This window comes from Physeter macrocephalus, unplaced genomic scaffold (assembly GCF_002837175.3).
Source record: "Physeter macrocephalus isolate SW-GA unplaced genomic scaffold, ASM283717v5 random_205, whole genome shotgun sequence".
In the NCBI taxonomy this organism is placed as follows: domain Eukaryota; kingdom Metazoa; phylum Chordata; class Mammalia; order Artiodactyla; family Physeteridae; genus Physeter; species Physeter macrocephalus.
In genome coordinates this window covers 32,123-50,783 of record NW_021145491.1, presented here as the reverse complement: position 1 = coordinate 50,783, position 18,661 = coordinate 32,123, and the positions used below count along the sequence as shown (strand labels likewise).

General features: G+C 57.4%; 2 protein-coding genes across 2 annotated transcripts in view; both read right to left on the bottom strand.

The window, feature by feature from the left end:
• The window catches only part of NRIP2 (nuclear receptor interacting protein 2), a 6,819-nt gene extending 4,520 nt beyond the window's left edge, over positions 1–2,299 (bottom strand). Inside the window, 1 exon segment of the mRNA XM_028484651.2 lies at positions 1,982–2,299. Within this exon segment, the coding sequence (XP_028340452.1) occupies positions 1,982–2,170 (189 nt within the window). The 5' untranslated portion in view covers positions 2,171–2,299.
• An 11,086-nt stretch (positions 2,300–13,385) lies between these two features.
• On the bottom strand, positions 13,386–17,036 carry TEX52 (testis expressed 52). The gene is given in 4 exon segments (XM_028484652.1): positions 13,386–13,690; positions 16,309–16,749; positions 16,752–16,842; positions 17,031–17,036. Coding segments are annotated over 4 exon segments (843 nt in total).
• Positions 17,037–18,661: the final 1,625 nt, after the last annotated feature.

Here is an 18,661-nt window from a genome sequence, read left to right as displayed (position 1 = left end):
ATCTCCCCCCACCCCCCCGCCCGCTGTGCTCATCTGCCCCAGTGCCCCCTCTGGCGCTGCCTGGACCAGGCTGCCCTTCACCTCCATGCCTCCGCTCCTGCACACCCCTCCTTCTGAAACTCCTCTTCTCACCCTTCTCTAGGCCAGACTGGGCCACTGGCTCAGGAACTACTCTTTATTTGGAGAGGGGCTTTTATTTTAAGTCTGGGGTTCCACGTGCCACAGGGCTCAGCTCAGCATACAGTAGGCACTCCATAAATGCTCACCGAAGAAAGACTGTGTCCCTCCAGGCTCCACACATGCTTCCCCACCTGCCCTCTCTCCTTGGGAGCCTGGGATTGTTTTTCTACCCAGGGCTTAATGAGGCCCTTGAGGCTGCTCCCGGCCAACAGGCTGCCAGCAGGAGACCTAGCTCTGGGAAAAGGGCAGCAGCGAGCTCTGGGAGCGGCTGGGAAGGGCAGCTCTGTGGTTTCCAGCTCTCCTCCCACCTGTCCCACGAGGGATGCAGGCTCAGGCCCCCGAATGCTGTGTCTTCACTCCCAAAGCCATACAAGGTAACGGCTCCGTGTCAGTCCGGGAGGTCCTGAGGCCAGAAGGCTGGACCTGCCACGCTGGGGCGGCAGTGTTAATAGAGCCTCTTCGCCGGGGCCGAACAGAGGAGGGGTGGGCCGCAAAGGGCAGAGGCTGTGATTTCCTCGCCACTGAGAGCCAAAGAACCTGTTTCCCTGCTGCATCTGTTTCTCCGCTGTGCTGGCTGTTTGCAAGGAGGTTCTCTGAATTGAAATCTCAGTCTGGTCACCTTTCCCCTTGGCGGGGCTGCTGGGAGGAATGTGGAAAGGTAGGGCTCTTTCAGGAAATGCAGTGAGGGGCTGCATCTGGCTCCAGGTTTCCGGGGAGAAGGGGCTGCCAGAGTGGCCTGGAAATGGCCTCATACACCTCAGGTTGCAGGAGCCCCTCCTCTCAGACTCCCTGCCCAGGAGATGAGAGAGGACAGAGTACCCCCAACCTTTCTACAGAAGCCCCCTTGTCCTCTGTGAGCCGGAGGCCAGAGCCATCGCATCTTCTCCGGACCTTGTGGACCTTACTTTCTCTCTCAGGCTAAATGGACTAGTAAGAGCGGCTGGAGGAACAACAGCCTTTAGACAGAGCTCCAAATTATCCAGGCACTGTTCTAAGTCCTTTACAGGCATTAGCTCGTGTAACTCTTACATCCCTGTGAGGTACATCCTGTTAATTTTATCCTCATGTAACACATGAAGAAACTGAGGCTCAGAGACTTAAAGTGACTTGCCTGAGTCGCTAAGTGCCAGAGCCAGGATCTGAACCCAAGCGTCCTGGCTCCGAGGAAGGCCACTCTCTCAGCCCCTCCCTCTGTCAGAGGGGAGTGAGTATATGCAGCTGTCCCCTGACTCACCCACCCCTCGGTGTCACTCCCTGACCCCGTTCCCTCTGGAGGCCACGCTGCTGCAGGGGGATGGAAGGAAAGGAGGTTGGAAGGGCCACTGCACCTGCAGGGAGCAAGGGGGCCCTCAGGAGCCCGGCGCCCAGGCAAAAGCCGTGGGAAACCCTGGTGTTCTGGCGAGGATGGGGCGGGGGGCACCGAAGGTCCAGTCCCAGTGTGAGGGGACCTGCGGTTGAGGCAGAGGAGGGAACCGCGACCTTGAACCCGCCAGTCCTCCGGGCCCAGCGGTAAACGACTGCTCCAGGGGCTCCCGGTCCCCGCAAACCTCTGCTCTAACCAGTGCCCCTCTCTTCCCCCCTAAGACAAGCCTGGGGCTCTTTGGGGAAGCTGAGCAATAGATAGGGTCCCCCAGAGCCACCAAGCCGTGGGAACACCCCAGGGAAGAGCCGGGAACGGCCAAGGTGAACCCACAAGTCAGGGCTGCCTCTCCCCGCCCCGTGGGCAGGGAGGGGCAGCTGCAGGCTGGGGTCTGCACCCTCCCGGCCCCCCGGGGGTGGGGAGGGAGGAGGGCAGCCTCACCCAGTCTTTGGAGGTGCCGAGCCTCTTGAGGCCGTCCAGGGGGAGCAGGTCGGCCGAGTCCTGGTGCAGGAACCGGGTGGCCTGTCTGTGCTGGCGCTGCCGGCCGCCGCCTCGGCCCCGCAGCTCCGCCTCCCGTCCCCGGTCCCCGGCATCTCCCTCCTCCCTCGGGGCGTCCGGCCGGACGCTCATGGCCCCCGCGGGCGGGCCGGGGGCTCCTGGACGGTCTTGCCCACCGTCCTCTCGGCTTCCTCCACCCGGCAGGCAGCTTTCTGCCTGCAGCTCTCCCAACCGGAGGGCCTCAGCCGAGGGAAGAAAAGAGGAAGTAAATAAATATCGTGCCGGAGCGGCGACGTCAGACACCAATTTCCAGAGCTTGCCGTAGAGGGAGCGGGGCTCCGGCTGGAAAAACCCAGCCCTGGAGGAGAGGGGGCGCTGGCAGGGCTGCAGCTGGTAGGCTCTGCAGCCTCGCCAGCTCCTGGGTCCCGGCCGGAGTGGGCAGCGGCGGGGGTGCGTGCGTGCGTGTGTGTGGCTGGGGGGCGTGTATCTGTGCTGTAAACCGTCAAGGTGTCCGTGCCGGGTTGTTAGGGACGGAGTGTGTGTCAGTGTGCGGAGGTGGCGGCCCGCGTGCTCGGGGCGTGTGTGGGATGCAGGGCGCGCGTCCCTGGACGTGTGTCTCCTGGGCTGCCCCGCCCAGGAGCTGGGGCTCCTCCTGGGGCCCTCCGCAGCCCCGGGGCTGGGGCGCGGGCCAACGCCGGGTTCAGAACAGAGAGGGGCAGCATCACAGTGTCCCCGTTCCTCCCCTCCCTCCCAGCAGGAGCCTCCCCCCTCCCTGGGCCTCAACCTTTCAGCATCCTTCGCTCGTGTGCGCTGGGTTCTGGGTTCCAGGGCTGGCAAGGACAGCTCTGAATCTCCCCGCAATTAGGGCCCCAGCTTCCTCCTCTGCTTTACGTAAGGCTCATTGAGTCCTGGCTCTTTTTTAAAAAGTTATCATTCAAGCATGCAGAAAGTTATAAAGTTTTTTTTTCTCTTTTCATTAGAAAAAAAACCAAACTGCTACAAATATAACTGAAGCTCCTTGTGGTCCTCTCCTCCCCAGCTAACATCCCTCCTGAATCTGGTATTTCTCACGTCTTTTTTTTTTTTTTTTTTTTTTTTTTCTTTTTGGCCTCACCGCTTGGCTTGTGGGATTTCAGTTCGCCAGCCAGGGATGGACCCCGCGCCCTCAGCAGTGAGAGTTCAGAGTCCTAACCACTGGACTGCCAGGGAATTCCCTCATACCTCTCTTTATGCACATACATATGTGTGTATTCTATGCAGTGTGTCGTTTCGTTTTGCACGCCCCATTGTAGAGATTCTTCTGCAATTTGCTCTTTTTTGCTCAATATTTTGTTCGTGAGATTCACCGGTGAGCTACGCATAGCTCTAGTTAATTCACTTCAACGCAGTATAGTATTTCTCCAGTGAATACAACACATTTGGGAAGTTTAGGTGATTTTTCATGCTTTGTTCTTACAGACAATGCTGCTGTGAACATTTTGGCACCCATCTCCTGGGGCACACGTGTATGCATTCCTCTAGAGTGTATCCCTAGGAGTGGGATTGCTGGGCATCAGGTAGGCACCTTCTTCCTTTCAACACAACTTGCCCCGCAAAGTGTTTGTACCAACGTGCACTCCACCAGCAGCGTCCAGGGGTCCTCAGCTCCATGTCCTCGCCAACACTTGGTATCAGATTTTTATAGCCCGGGCGTGTCTGCCATCAGATTTTTCTCTCCAGCCTTTCGTCTTCACCGTCATCAGCAAGCAATGGCCACGGTTCTGCTGACGTGTGTTGGACACTCACAGGGTGAGTCCTGACCTGGGCCCTGCTCCCCGGGGCGCGGTCTGATCCAGGAGGCTCAGAGGCGCCTGCACATTCAGACAAGGCAGACATCCCCCGGCCTCCTGCGGACCACATGCCTTCTTGAGGCATCTTCCAACCACTGCAATTGTATTATGATCCCCATTTACAGAAGAGGAAACCAGCTAAGTGTTAGGGGTTCAGTTGGGTTCCCCCCAAATTCATATGTTAACGTCCCAGCCACCAGGACCTCAGAACGTGACCTTATTTGGCGATAGGGTCTTTCCAGAGATAATCAAGTTAAGATGAAGTCATCAGGGTAGCTCTACTCCAGGATGACTGTGTCCCTATTAAAAGGGGAAATCTGCACTCAGAGAGAGATGCACGCAGGAAGAGTAGCATGTGAGCGTGAAGGCTGAGGATGGGGCCGTGCATCTCAAGACAAGGAAGGTCAGAGGTCACCAGCAAACCACCAGCAGCCGGGAGACAGGCGTGGAACAGATCCTGCCTCACGGCCCTCAGGAGGAACCACTCCCGCCCACACCTTGATCTTGGGCTTCCGGCTTCTGGAACCTTTGTCTTGTTCAAGCGGCCGAGGGTGTGGTGCTTTATTACAGCAGCCCCGGGAAGCGACTACACCAAGACTTAGAAAACTCGCCCCAGATTCACGTATTGGGGGGCAGAGCTAGGAATCTAAGCCTCTGGTTCTGTCTCCAGAGTCCTGCTTAGTCTCCGTTACGCCAAAGCGAGCGCACGAGGTAGAAGGTAAACATGGGCTGGAAACCAAACACTAGTAAGATTCCACTTACTGAGCTCAGCACCCCCTGATCCTGGCTTCCTTTAAAGTCAGTTTCAGTGGAATATTCCAGCTCCCGTCCACCCCTGTGCCTTGACACCTATCAATCACCCGCATATTTGCCTGGGAAAGAGGTCGAAGAGGACCCACTGCCGTGTACTGGGTTCCCTGGTTGTTTCAGTAGGATTACCGCGTGCGTGGACCGATCAGCCAGTGCCCTGCGTACCAGGATGCCGGGCAGGCCCCATGCCGAAAGGCATCTCCTCCAACCTTATTCTCAGCCAGCCATTCCTTAGGTTTGAAAAGTCTTCAAGATCTTCAAGAGTCTTTTATTAATGCACTCTCTGGAGGGGTGCCGCTGTCGGTGATCGAGAATGAGGCGATTCTTGGGCACTTAGCCACGTTGCCTCGGGCCGGGCTGACCACCTGGGTGGGTGTCCCAGCACGTGGACTGCACCCAAGGGGACAGCAGGTGCTCCTGTGGTGTAGAAGGGAGACCTGGGTGTTTGCGGTTTGGATGGGGTGAGCTTGGGGACAGCATCACCTCTTTCCCAGTGGGTTTGACAAGGCCTGGGAACCAGTCGTGCTCAGGAAATGCCATCCTCTGGAATGCAGCTGCAGAAGAGGCCCAGCTGGTCCCTGTGTCTGTGACTCAAACTAATATTGTCTCATTTGCTGTCTCATCATCCCACACACTCAGGGGTAAGGAGACTCTTGCTTTTCGTGTTCCTTGGCTTCTTCCTTTATAAATCTGTGCTTTCCCCCACGTTGCAGGGAGTTCTTGCGAGGGGAATGTTCTGGCAAAACAGAGCTCTGAGCTGTTCTTTCTCAGAATGCCGGGGAATGTTGTGTGGCCCATTTATATCCTCAGCTGGATTGTCTGTGTCTTTGCCAATAACTCACCTCTCTTCCTTCCCCTCATCATATTTTCTAACCTAACCGTCGTGTAGTTCAACAAACCGATTCGTTCACAAGGAATAACTACGCTGAGCTCTAGTCATGAGACGTGGGGAGAAAACGCCCCAGGACAGTATTCAGGAAGATTAAACCATCTGGATTCTTAGGAAGAGAAGGACTGGAGGTTCTCCTTTCCGAGACGCTTGGGAAATATCTGTAACTTTTCTCATTTATTTCGTCTTGCGGTTCACATCCATGTTGAAGCTAATGTATCCAAAGTCAGAAATTTTGTGAGAAAAAAATGGAAGTGTGAGATACGGCTCCCTCACTGCTTTGGTTCTCCTCTGAATTATAACAAGTTTTCCTTTTACTCAGTCAAAAAATATTTTGGGGGGGCTTCCCTGGTGGCGCAGTGGTTGAGAATCCGCCTGCCGATGCGGGGGACACGGGTTCGGGCCCCGGTCCGGGGGGATCCCACGTGCCGCGGAGCGGCTGGGCCCCTGAGCCGTGGCCGCTGGGCCTGCGCGTCCGGAGCCTGTGCTCCGCAACCGGAGAGGCCACGACGGTGAGAGGCCCGCGTACCGCCAAAAAAAAAAAAAAAAAATTTGGAGCCCCTACTGTGTGTGTCAGGCAAGGCCCTGGGGGTACAGTGGGGAGTCGGATGGAGCCCCTGCCCCCATGGAGTTCACATCCAAAAGAGGAAGGCAGGCTCTAGACCATTTGTGATGTTGGGTGGTGCTGAGTGCTGGGGGACAGAGCAGGGGAGAGCAGTGGGGGTGGGGGACAGATGACGTCGTGCAGGATGAGAACAAGGTGAGGGGGAGGGCCAGGATGGTACCTGGAGGAGATGCCACGGACGGGGGCGAGATGGGCTAGCCTGGGCCTGGGCTGACGTTCCCACACCGCACCCCAGACGGGGTAGGTCTCCATCCCCCCTGTCCGGCCCGGCTCCCCCCGACCCCATGACCAGTCATTCACACCAGCAAGACTCGGCGGAGAGAACAGAGCTACTCACCCACCCAGGACGGAAGCCTTCTCCTTGCTCTCCCGGACAGCGTTAAGTCACTGGGGTTAACAGGTCACCAAACCCTGCATCTCACAGACCCGAGGGGTCAGGGTTTCCTCTACTGAAAGGGAACCCAGAGCCCTGCCGAGAAGCGTTCTCGGAACTGTCAGAGGGCGATGGGTCTTTGTGTTTCCAGCAACGAGGAAGGCTGAGAGGGCTCCAGGAGATGCCGCTTTCTTGGCCTTCACCCTCATAGGCCCTCAGGTCTTCTGGAGAACCTTCTGCCTTTAGGTAAAACCAGACCACATCTCGTATCTGCCACGGGGTGTCAGTCATTAGTGATTCCAGGCTTGTGCTGGCTGATGCCGTGGCTACTGGCCACGCATGGTTATCAAGCAGTGGAAGTGTGGCCGGTCTGAACTAAGATATCCTATAGGTGTAAAATACATACTGGATCTTGAAAACAGTACCAAAAGCAATGTGAAATATCTCATTAATTATTTTTATGCTGATTACATTATTTATATTGATAATATTTTGGATCTGTTGGGTTCAGTAAAATGTGCTTTTTGTTTTGTTTGGTTTTTTGCTTGTTTTGTTTTTGTTTTCTGTTTTGGCCATGCCATGTGGCAGTGAAATGAAGGATCTTAGCTCCCTGACCAGGGATCGAACCCGTGCCCACCGCATTAGTAGCGCAGAGTCTTTCTTAACCACTGGACCACCAGGGAAGTCCCTTTTTTTTGGGGGGGGGGAATGTGTTATAAAAATTAACATCACCTGTTTAATTTTACTTTTCTAATATGGCAACTAAAAAATTTAAAGTTGCATGTATGGCTCCATTATATTTCTCTCGGACAGCACTGGTCTAAATAGATTCACAGCTTGTTCCCTGGAACCTGGCCTAATCTATTCCAGCATCCCTCCACCTTATCAGGAAGTTCTTCTTTATGTCTAATCTAAATGCCTGTAGCTGTATTCAGAATCCCCGCCCTCTTGTCCAAACCTCAGCACAGATGGAGATGAACTGGTTCCCACCTTCCTTGTAATAACCTTCCATGCCTTTAAATATCTTTCACGTTTTCTTTTCAAGAAGAAAGTGAAACAGTGCCATTTCTTGTCACTGATATTAGGGACGGGGAGGGGAGTTCATTTGATGTAGTGAAATCATCCAGCCCTGCCACATAAGGAAATTCCCAGGATATTCCCCACAGAATGGGTTATTCAGAGCTAGACAAACAGCACCCTTGATCCCACGGAGGGTGAGGCCAGCCAGCTCTATTTCAGGCTTTCTCCTCTGGCCCTGTCAGATCTGCCCAAGACAGGAATGAAGCTGTTTTCCAGAATTCTCCAGCAAGGGTCCCAGAAGGCCAGGGCCAGTTTTGAAATTTTTCACCCTACCTCCACCCGAAAGAGGTAGATCTTCCAAAGACTGCCAGGCTAGGACCACTTTTTACATTTGAGACTAGGATGCTTTTCTCCTATTTCATGGGTGGCAAAACCAAGGCACAGGGAGTTCTCTGGTGGCTTAGTGGTTAGGACTCCGGGCTTTCACTGCCGTAGCCCGGGTTCAATCCCTGGTCAGGGAAAGGAGATCCCGTAAGCCGCGTGGCGTGACCAAAAAACAAAACAAAACAAAACACCAAGACACAGAAAGGTGGAGGAGCATTTGTCTCTATTGATGAAAGCAGACCAAGCACGGGATGTTGAATTTGGACAAGCTTGGTCACGTTTCCCAGCTCACTTACTAGCTGGGTGACTTTGGGTGGAGTGCTTAATCGTTTGGAATCCACTTTCTCATCTGTAAAACTGAAATAACGTGTCATCTGCAGAATCTCTGTTGAAGTATGAATGAGAAGCCCAACAGCAAACTGGTTAAGAGCTCTGGAGGCCTTAGTTGACTCGTCTCTAAAAGGGGGAGCACGTGGGGCCTCATCGTGTTGGGAGGATTAGGTGGGCTGGTTCATGAAGAGCTCGCAACCCCTTGCCCAGCACACAGTGAGTCTTGGGTACCTGCCTGCTGTTATTTGGGGGCTGACGTTCACGTACACAGGAGTGGTCTTGCGTGAGCGCGCACACACATATACACACACACGGGCTCTGACCTAGATGCCTCTCCCCTCTGCTCTCCTAGTACAACTGGGTCAGGCATCTCTTACCTTACTTCTCACACTATTTAAAATTGTTTACTTGTCCATCTTCCCACCGGATCTTAGGCTTTGTAAGGGCAGGGTCTTGTTTGTTTGTTTGCTGGTTTTTGCTCCCTTCTCTCTCTTCTTACACAAAGTCCGTTGGCTGAATTGTCCAGCAGGACTCCAGGACACAAGAGGAAACGTGCTGTTACCACCAACGACTCAGGTGTTGAGACACTAGACCAGCTTGGTGAGCGCCCACCTGATTTTTCCAGGATCCGGCTGGCGGCATAGGTGGTCAATCCAGAACCCTTTCTACTCCTCCCCTTTCCCTGGTACCCATGGGACTCATTTGCCAGCCCCCCTCACCCCCACCCCTGGGCCCTGCACCCAAATCTTGATCCTGCAAGTGCCCTCGGGAATCTGGCAAAGCTGCCCACCTCCTTCCAGACATCCTGAACGTCGAGTGCCAGCGGGGATCCTGCTTCGCCCTCCCTCTGGCCTCAGCATTTCTCTCCCCCCGTCTTGTGTTTAGCGACTTTCTTTCCTGCTTCCATTTACCTCCGTTTCCCTTTCCTCGTGGCCTAAGCGCCGGGCTTGCCCTGGGCACCCCTGGCACCACTCTCTAGCGACACTCCTGCTAAAGAAGCCACTGACTGTTGTCCAGGAAGCCTGTCATGCTGTCTCACGTCAGTGCTCTGTGACCGTCCAGTGGAAACCGTGGTGGCCCAGGGGAAGCCACACATCCAAACTCTGCCTTGGAATTGGAACAATGCCAGGATGCAGCAGCTGTGTCTTCCAGGTGGGCCTTTGGGAGGTTCTGCCCTGGGACCCACAGACAGTGTGTTGGCTTGAGACTAACATGAGATGGGCAACTCTGTGAAGAGCCACAGGAACCACTAAATATACCGATAAGCCGGCGACAGCAATTATGTATACTGTGTAACGAAAAGAGTAAGTGATGTGGCTCAGGGGACAGCACGACCAGCAGAAGCTCAGAGGTGAAGAGACGCAACAAGGCAAAGGGCTCGAGCAGGTGGGTGAGTGCGGGGCGGAAACAGAAGGCCAGCGCGTCCCGGGGAGGCCAGAGGTGGGTCTGGGCGGCCTGGGCAGGGAATCGTGCTCTGACTTGTCCTCGCGGAGCGGTGGCTGGACTTTCTTTCTTTCTCTTCCTTCCCTCCCTCCCTCCTTCCCTTCCTTCCTTCCCTCCTTTCTTTAATATTATTTATTTGGCTGTGCTGGATCTTTGGTTGCGGCATGCAGTATCTTTAGTTGCGGCATGCGGGCCTTTAGTTGCAGCACGCGGGATCTGGTTCTCTCACCAGGGATCGGACCCGGCTCCGCTGCATTGGGCGCACAGAGTCGTAACTGCTGGACCACCAGGGAAGTCCCCAGCGGCAGGGCTTTCTGAGGCACGGCAATTAGATGGGACAGGCTTGCACTCGGGCGGGTGAGATGGAGACTGAAGGTCATGATGGGCTGGCCCCCAGCCCCCCAGCTTCCAGCCTTATGGGCCCCAGCCCTTCCTGAGGCCCTAGTGGCCCAGCAACCTGTGACCTGGTCTCAGTTGCCCACTCAGCTGGAGCCCGGCCGAGGGAGAGGGAGGCTGCGGAGGGGAGGGGAGGACCCAGAAGCGGCTCTGAAGCCTCTGTGCTGGGCCCAATCACTTCGCGTCCTGAAGCTGGAGCCATTCAGCAGAGCACGGGGTGCCCTGGGGAGGGGTGCGAGGTATGGGGCAAGCGGGCTCCAGCCCTGCTTCCCTCTCAGATCTGCTTGAGAAAGCTGCGGTGAGAGAGCAGGTCCTGAAGGCGGGCCCAGGCTGCAGGGGTCCCCCAGCCCCCCCGCAGAGGCGCCCGAGGACTCCATATCTGAGCAGATGGGAGAGGGTGGGGGAGGGGTGATGCCCATGGCTGCGGGCAGGCTGGGCTGAGGGTTGCCCCGAAGAGTCCGCAGGCCCAGGAGGACCTACGGAGGCTCTTGTCCCCAGAGCTCCATGGCCTGGTGGCGTTCAGGAATTCCAGGAATCCTGCTTCTTCATCCCTGGATGGACAAGGGAGCCCCTGGTAGTGCTGCCAGCAGGAAGGAGGCCGCCACCCAGAGAGCAGAGCCAAGGGTGGAGGGGGGGTGGGAGTCCCGCGTGAGGCCGGCAGCCGGGGGGAGGGGGTCTGCAAGGCGGGCGTCTGTGGAAGCGCAGCGCACCCCTCTACCCGCCCTCCCAGCCCCGGGCTGGAGAGTGGGAGGCTTTCTCCTCCGTCTCACTCCCCAGAACTTCCTACTAACCCTCTAAGTGTGCCCTGGGCTTCTCTTGCTGGAGGTGACAAAACCCAGGCATGATGGGCAAGTAGTCTGAGAAGCAGGGTGACAACACGGGCCCCGGAGCCCTGGCTGTACCAGGAGGGCAAGGACAACCTGGCTTTGTGGCCCGGAGCAAATCGCCTCGGCCTTGGGCCTCGGTTTACCATCCAAACGCTTGTTTCCCAGAGGCCTGCCCTGCTCTAACATGCCAGGATCTGAGGCAAGGGACCTCCTCCTTTCCACCGTCGCTCCTGATCCGAGCGGGGAGAACAGCCCGTTCCCCGGGCCCCACCGTCCCCTGGAGCGCTCGGGAGACTCTCTCTCCTCCCTTGGCTGTGGGCCGTCCCACCCATCCCCCCGCCACGGGGAGAGGCGGCCAGGAGAACGACCGTGGTGGAATTGTAGATCTGGAACCTCTCTGTACATACCCTATTTATATAATTATTATTATTATTTTTTTTTTCGGTACGCGGGCCTCCCCCCGCCGCGGCCTCTCCCGTCGCGGAGCACAGGCTCCGGACGCGCAGGCTCAGCGGCCGTGGCTCACGGGCCCAGCCGCCCCGCGGCACGTGGGATCCTCCCGGACCGGGGCGCGAACCCGGTTCCCCCGCGTCGGCAGGCGGACGCGCAACCGCTGCGCCACCAGGGAAGCCCTATATAATTATTTTTAATCGAGATGAAATTCACATAACATTTACCATCTATTTACATTTTTAAAATATGTATTTATGTTTGGCTGCGTTGGGTCTTAGTTGTGGCAACGTGGGGTCCTTTGTTGCAGTGCGCAGGCTTCTCTCTAGTTGTGGCCCACGGGCTTAGTTGCCCCGAGGCATGTGGGACCTTAGTTGCCCGACCAGGGATCGAACCCGCGTCCCCTGCCTTGGGAGCATGGCGTCTTAACCGCCCGACCGCCAGGGAAGTCCAGCGTTTACCGTGTTAAATTATACAATCCAGTGGCATCTTGTTCACTCATGATGTCGTGCAACCAGCACTTCTATCTAGTTCCAAAATATTTTCATCCGCCCCGAGAGAAAACCCTGTACCCATGAAGCACTCAGCCCCCAGGCCCCTGCCCAGCGCCTGGCCACCACCGACTCACCTTCTGTCTCTAGGGATTTGCCTCCTCTGGACTTTTCCTAGAAATATGCGCAATCGCACGACATGCACCCCTTCGTGTCTGGCGTCTTCCACTCACGTTCCCGAGGTTCATCCACATTTTTGCGCGTGTCAGCGCTTCACTCCTCCATAACGCTGAATCGTGTCCCATCCGTTTATTACTTTTATTCTACAGGTAATGATTGACAGCTGCAGGTATGGAGGGCCGACGCTGTGCCAGGCACTTTGCAGGCGCGTCACTTGTTTCTTTTATTTATTCCATTTATTTTTGCCCTAGTGGCTCCCGCTGTGCAGAGGAGGAAGCTGAGAGCTTGAGGGGAAAAAGGAGCCTCCCAAAGGGCACACAGCTGATTAGTGGTTACGCCAGGGCTGGAGCCCCGGTGGTGTTTGATTCCCGGGTGCTGACAGCTTGAGGAAAGTGGGCAAAGAGGGCAGTGAGCGGAGGCCAAGAGAAGCCCAGATGGGGAAGGTCACAGACTTGGTGTGTGACAGGGGCCGGGGGAGGCGAGGTGGACCCCCCCGCGCAGCTTCTCCCTCTCTGGCCGCTCCCCGCTGCCCCTCCCCCTCGACTCGGCCGGCACCCCGCGGGCCCACGCGCTTTGCCTGCCTCCACCTGAGGCCACGTGCCTCTGCCCCTCCCCCGCACCGCAAAAGCTGAGGCACGAGGGGTCAGCGGCAGCACGGCCCAGGCGCAAGATGATGCTCTGGGGTGACCGCTCCCACCGTTACCTCGAGTCTCCACTTTGCTCCTGTCCCTCCGCCGAGGCTGGTCAGCCTTCCTCAGACCTGACTCTCCATCCTCCAGCACAGCCTTGGCCTGACCTCTGCTTCCCCCAAACGCTGTGGGGGACCTGCCGCCCAGCAGACTTGCTTCTGAGCTTTGTCCAGACGTCAGATTGTCCAGGGAGAAGCTTCCTCTATCCTGACCAATCCCAGTCTTATTCCAAATGGGTTATGAGAGCCACATGTCTTACAGCGCCTCTCCCCCGCCACACCCACACACACACACACACACACACACACACACACACACACACCCCTTCTCCCTCCCCACTCCTTGGCAGTCTGCAGGAACTGGATCCCCCTCTGCTCTCCCCACCACACGCCAGTGCTCCTCCAAGGAAGACAGAACAAATTAGAATTTCTGTAGCGTCTTCAGGAGCCTGGGGTACAGATGAAGTTGGGGGGATGGTGCAGAGGCCCGGTTCTGCAGAAGCCCGCACCCTTCAGCCACCCAAGCCTTCTCGCTGAAGGTACATTGGTTGAGAACACAAGGGCTTGGGGGTCTGTATGCCCACTGCGGTCTCCACCCATCTGGAGGCTCTTCTAGATGTGTCCAGGTCTTCTCCTTCTCGCTAAGGTTTTGCCAGGATGGGCCCTGGACAGATAATGGAGGGGCAAGGCCACCCGGTCCGCTAGCAGGGCTTGGTAACTCCTCACCGGGTCCTGACTCAGAGGCGCCCTGGGCAACAAGGCCAACTTGACCGCCTTCTCCCGGTAACGCGGCAGCGGGTTTGGGCAGGGCCAGCTCCTGGCAAGATCACAGGGAAGCGGGTTGGGCATGAGCTGGCGGCCTCCAGGCTCACACCTTCCGCCAGCTGAGATGTGCCGGTACCTATGGGGGGAAGGGGTGTGGAGAGGACAGAGGTCAAAGGAGAGAGCTGGGCGTGGTGGAGGGGGCGGAAGGGGAGGAGATGCTGCCTTCCGCCAGCTGTCAGCCATCAGGCTGCGGAGGCCCCTTCCAGCTCTCCCCCGACCTGGATACTGACCTATGCCCAATGGCCTGCACCCTGTGTGTTCGTTTTGGCGTTAGGCTGGTGAAATCATGTTATCTGGTTGGTCAGTCTTCCACCCTTCGGACACGTAGTCTGTAAGGGGATCATCCAGATTCTAGCTGTCCTCCAAGCCCCACCTTCTCCATAAACGCAGGCCAGGAGCCCTTCCCGCTCTGACCTGCTGCGCTGCCACGCTGGTCTCACGGCGCGTTCTTCCGCAGACCTGCGGTATCTGGTTCAACACCGGGAAGTCCGCTTTCTGCACAACAGAGTTGAATATTGGCAAATCGTTCAACGTGCTTTGCCGGGGCTCAGCACGTGTCCTCCCGTTTGCTGACTTTGGTTTACATCAGAGGTTCGCAGGCTTGGCTGCTTGTCTGAATCACCCTGGGGAGCTTTTCAGAAACACCGGTGCCTGGGCTCTCCCTAGGCCAAGCAAGTTAGATTCTCCCGGGTGGGGCTCAAACCTCAACATTTTCCTCAAGTGGGCCCGGCGATTCTAACATACTGTCAGACTGGAGGGAGGCGGGGTTTGCATGTGAATGTCCTACTTCCTCAAGAAGATCGTGAGCGTCTTGAAGCCTTGTCTCACTTTCCTAGACGGGGTTCATTTGAAGCCCCTCCGGAGCTGCTCCGCAGGGGCCGCAAGACTGGGTGGGCCTCCCCTCTCACTCTCTCTTGCTGCCACCTGGTGAACTTCACGTGCCCTTCAAGGTCCAGCTCCGATGCCACCTCCTCCTTTATTCCTGTTCCAGGGGCGGACTACAGCAGCAAGCCAGCGAAACCAGGACCCTTCTCGCACAGAGATGATTTATTGAGCCCCCCGTCCCAGCCAGACACCATACCCCGAAAGGTACCAGGTACATTTCCAATACACACCTGGGGAAAGCGAAGCTCAAGGAATTTGAGAAGGTTGAAGCTGTGTCGCAGGTTTGTGACGGTCGGTTCCAGCCTAGCTCTGCCTGACTCCCAGGGCCTGGCCGCTTCTGCCGTCGTGCGCCGAGCTGTGCACCGAGCACTGTGCCGAGCTTTCCGTGGATGACACTGTATTTCTCTCCTGCTACCTTTATAGAACATTATGTTGGCTGTGAACTTGTCTGATTCCTGGGTCACACAGGAGGGGAGGTGGAGCGTGGTGGTTAAGAGTGAAGCCCTGGAGCTGTGCTTCCTGGGTTCAAATCGCAGCTCTGCCCTTACTGGCTGTGCAAACTTGGGCAAGATACTTGACCTCTCTGTGTTTCAGATGCCCCGTCTGTAAAAGGGGGGGTGATCATAGTAGTTTCTATTCAGGGAGTAGTGGGAGGATTAAGTAATATAGTAAAGTGATTAGAACCGTTTGGCTGTGAGGTGTTTGAGCAGCGATCTGAGTCTCCCCCACGTCTGTGTGTCCAGAGTTAGTACGGAGTAGCCGTCAGTGGTCAGCGTTGCGAGACAGCAGAGAGAAGTAGAGGTCCTAGTAATCGTCTCTCAGAATCACCAACTGTTGGCTTTTTCTTTTAAAGATTAAACACCTCCGCAGCCTCCCACCCCAGTCCCCTGGGGCTTCTGTCAACGGGGCTGGAGTTTGAGACACGCTTTGTATTCCTCTCCCTCTTTCCTGCCACCCGCGCCCAGAGCCTAGAGGGCAGCGGAGTGGAGACGCCCCCGCGCGTGCCCGCGATGGGCAGGGAGGGAGGGTCCCTCCGCGCTACTGTCTCTGCTCACACCAGCCACCCCTCCTCTCGACGCTGCCGAGGCCTTCCTCCCCTCCCAGCCTCTACCCCTCCAGCCCACCTCCCGAAGCCTTCCTGGGGCAGTGCTCCAGAAGACACCCACCCCTCCCTCTTCTGAATTTCTGTAATAACGTCTGTGTTTGGTACGGTGATTTTAGGTATCCATTCATCCACTTTATCTTCACGCAGTGAGGTGGGCATGGCATTTGCCACTCCCCCCCCCACCCCCGCCCATCTTTCAGCAACCGTGGAACTGAGCCTGGAAGAACTAAGCGATTTGCCAAAGTGACACGGTCTGGAGTTTAATCCAAGCTTCTGCCTCGGGCTCTCGGCTCTTTCTGTTAATAGTTGACGTCCTCACAACGCCCGTTGTGTGTCTCACGCTTCGGGCGCTTGGCACGCGTGGGCTGGTGTTGAGAGCTGTCTTTCCATGCGAGTGTGTCGGTACCTGCCTTTCAGAAGCTCCTTGAGGGCAGGGACTGAATGACATTTCTCTGTATCCCTGGGGCCTGGCAGGCGTCAAGTATCAATACACAGCTGTCTCCCCTACATTTTCGTTAAGTAATCAAGCCCCTCCCCTGGCTGTCATTCCCTGGCCTCCACCCGGTCCCTGCAGCTACGTTTGGACAGAGTTGAGTTTTCAGGTGACCAGAGGAGGGACGGTAAGACGTCAGAAAGTGGAATCGGAAAGAGGGAGGGGTCCCCTGGACACGGGCGGGTTGGGTGGGCTCCCTGAGGAGGGAGCTCCTCTTACTTCTTGAAGTTCTTCGACTTTGCCGTTGGCATCGAGCAGGGGTGCCCTGACTTCACTCCTCAGCTTGAGCTTTCCCACCTCTCTCATTTCCTTCACTGTCCTGAGAATCACCTGGTGCCTCCTATTTGCGTCCAGAAAGAGAGGAGTACAGGAGATGAAGGTCGGAAAGCTGTTTTGACCCATCCGGGACGGAGGGGGCACCGGGGGCTCTGCCGGGGGGTGGCGGTGGGCCCTGGAATCCGTCCACCAGCGCCAGACGTTGCTGTCGCAGGGCCTGTCGGGCCTGGAGGGGAAGGTGGCCGGCAGACGTCCCACACGCAGCCACGTGCGGAAGCCCCAGGCGTGCTGGGCCGCATCCTTCCCGGGGCAGGCCGGTCGATGACGCACCTTGGCCTTCATTTCCGTGCAGGGTGGCAGCTTCAGGGCCAGCTGGTGGCAGGCCTGCCGGTGAAGCCGGGCAGCTCCGAGGACTCCCTGGGGAGGACGAACTCGCCTTGAGCCCACGTACGGGGCGTCGGGAGGGTCTCGTGGGCGTGGGCCGTCTGGGGAGAGACAAGGGAGCCTGGGAGCACGCTGCCTCTCCGCTGCTGGAGAGGACAAGCTGCCAGCGGCCTCCAGACCCAGATTCTCATCAGGACCGGGGGGCCGGGGGCGGGGGCGGGGGCCGACACGGGACGTTTTCTCGGTTCTTGCCCAGAGCGCGTGGCCGCTTGGTATGATTTGCACGCACCCTCATAGACGGTTCTCTGTCCCTCTGTCAGGTTTTGTTTCCCCAGCCCTTCCTCAACGGACGTTTCCCTCTCCTCACTCTGCCTTCACCCCCCCTCCCCATCCCGGGGCCCCCGTCCTGCCTGGCGTCTGGTGCCCTTCTCCAGCCACACTGGGCCTGAGGTAGTGTGAGGGAAAACGCCCCTTCCCAGCAGAGTGTAGAAGGGAAACCATTCTCCAGGGAATGGGGCCAGTGCTTTTCTGCCCCGGCCCCTCCCGTCCCCCGCTTCTCTGTCGTTGGTGCGTTTCCCTCAGGTCTCATTAAGATACAAGCACGTGTAGGAAGCATCCAGATGTGGGTTCCTTTCCTTTCTGGCGCCCCTCCACCCCCCGTGAAATAAACGGTGGCAGATGTATACTTGACACTTTGCGGAATACTTATCCTCATCTCATTTAACCGTCACACCTTGCGAGGAAGTGTTCTTGTTGCATCTGGAAGATGCAAGAAGCAAGGCATGTGAGGGCGAACAACTTGCCCACGGCAGAGTGAGGGCAGCAGAGCTGGCGCTCAGTCTGTGCCACTCAGGACACTCCGCTCCTCCAAAAGGCCTCTGCTTCCCACCTGCCCCTAGGACTTTTCTGATCCCCAAAACTCACCTGTTGTTTGGGCCCAGTCCCCTAAGTCAAGTCTCCACGCACATCGCAGGGGTGGGTCTGGATGTTATAACCAGACATTTCCTCTCCTCCGCCCTGAGCTCCGTGTTCACGGGGCCATAGGACAAGGGTTCACGGGCCTGGAGCTCTGCTGCCCTGGAGGAAGCATGGCCCACCCCAGGGCGGGCAGGGGGCAGGCCGGGGGCGGGGCTGGGGACAGCCCCTCACCCAGTGTGGTACAGAAAGGTAGCTGCAGAGATGCGGCCCCGCCCACTACCTTCAGGAAAGGTTCTCTGATGCGGGGTGGTCACTCTGCCCTCTGGGTGATCTCTGCAGGTTGCTGGCCCTTTTTCTGGGCTTCCCTGCAGGAGGGGCAGCTTTGCAGGGAAGACCTTCTTGGCAGCATTGTTTGCTGCTGGGGTTGCTATGGTGATGCTTCCTGGGTGGAGACGCAGGGAGGAGGCCCTTAACCTCTCCCTGGGAGGGCTCACCAGTCCCTGGGGCCCTGGCTGCCTTTCAGGTGAGGCAGGTGGGGAATAGGGCTCTTAACAGGAGCTGCTTCGAGGTGGGGGGCAGAAAAGCAGGGCGGGCTGGCTCCCAGGCCTGGGGTTGGGGATGGAGGTGGTCATGAGGCGCCTGTAACTGGGCCCGTCCTTCCCTAATGTTGGTGGGCGGGTGCCCCTGGGTAGGCCTTTCTTCAGGGAGCCCTGGAAGGCCTAAGTGACCCAGCGGGTTCAGAGGTCCCCAAAGGAGGCTGGCTGTGCAGGCCGGGCACTGGGAAAACTGTGCCGATGGACTGCTGAGCTGGCCTCCCAGCTCCCTGGACGCGCCAGGGCGGGGGAGGGAGGTGACCGGGCCACAGCCCTCTGCACTCTCCTTCCAGGGCTCCATGTGGGCTTCGAGCCTTGCATCTTCCCCGTCAAAACCATTTTCATCGTCACCCACTTTCCTTCCCAAGCCCCCTCACGCCGTAGGGACCAGACACCAGCACGCCACAGA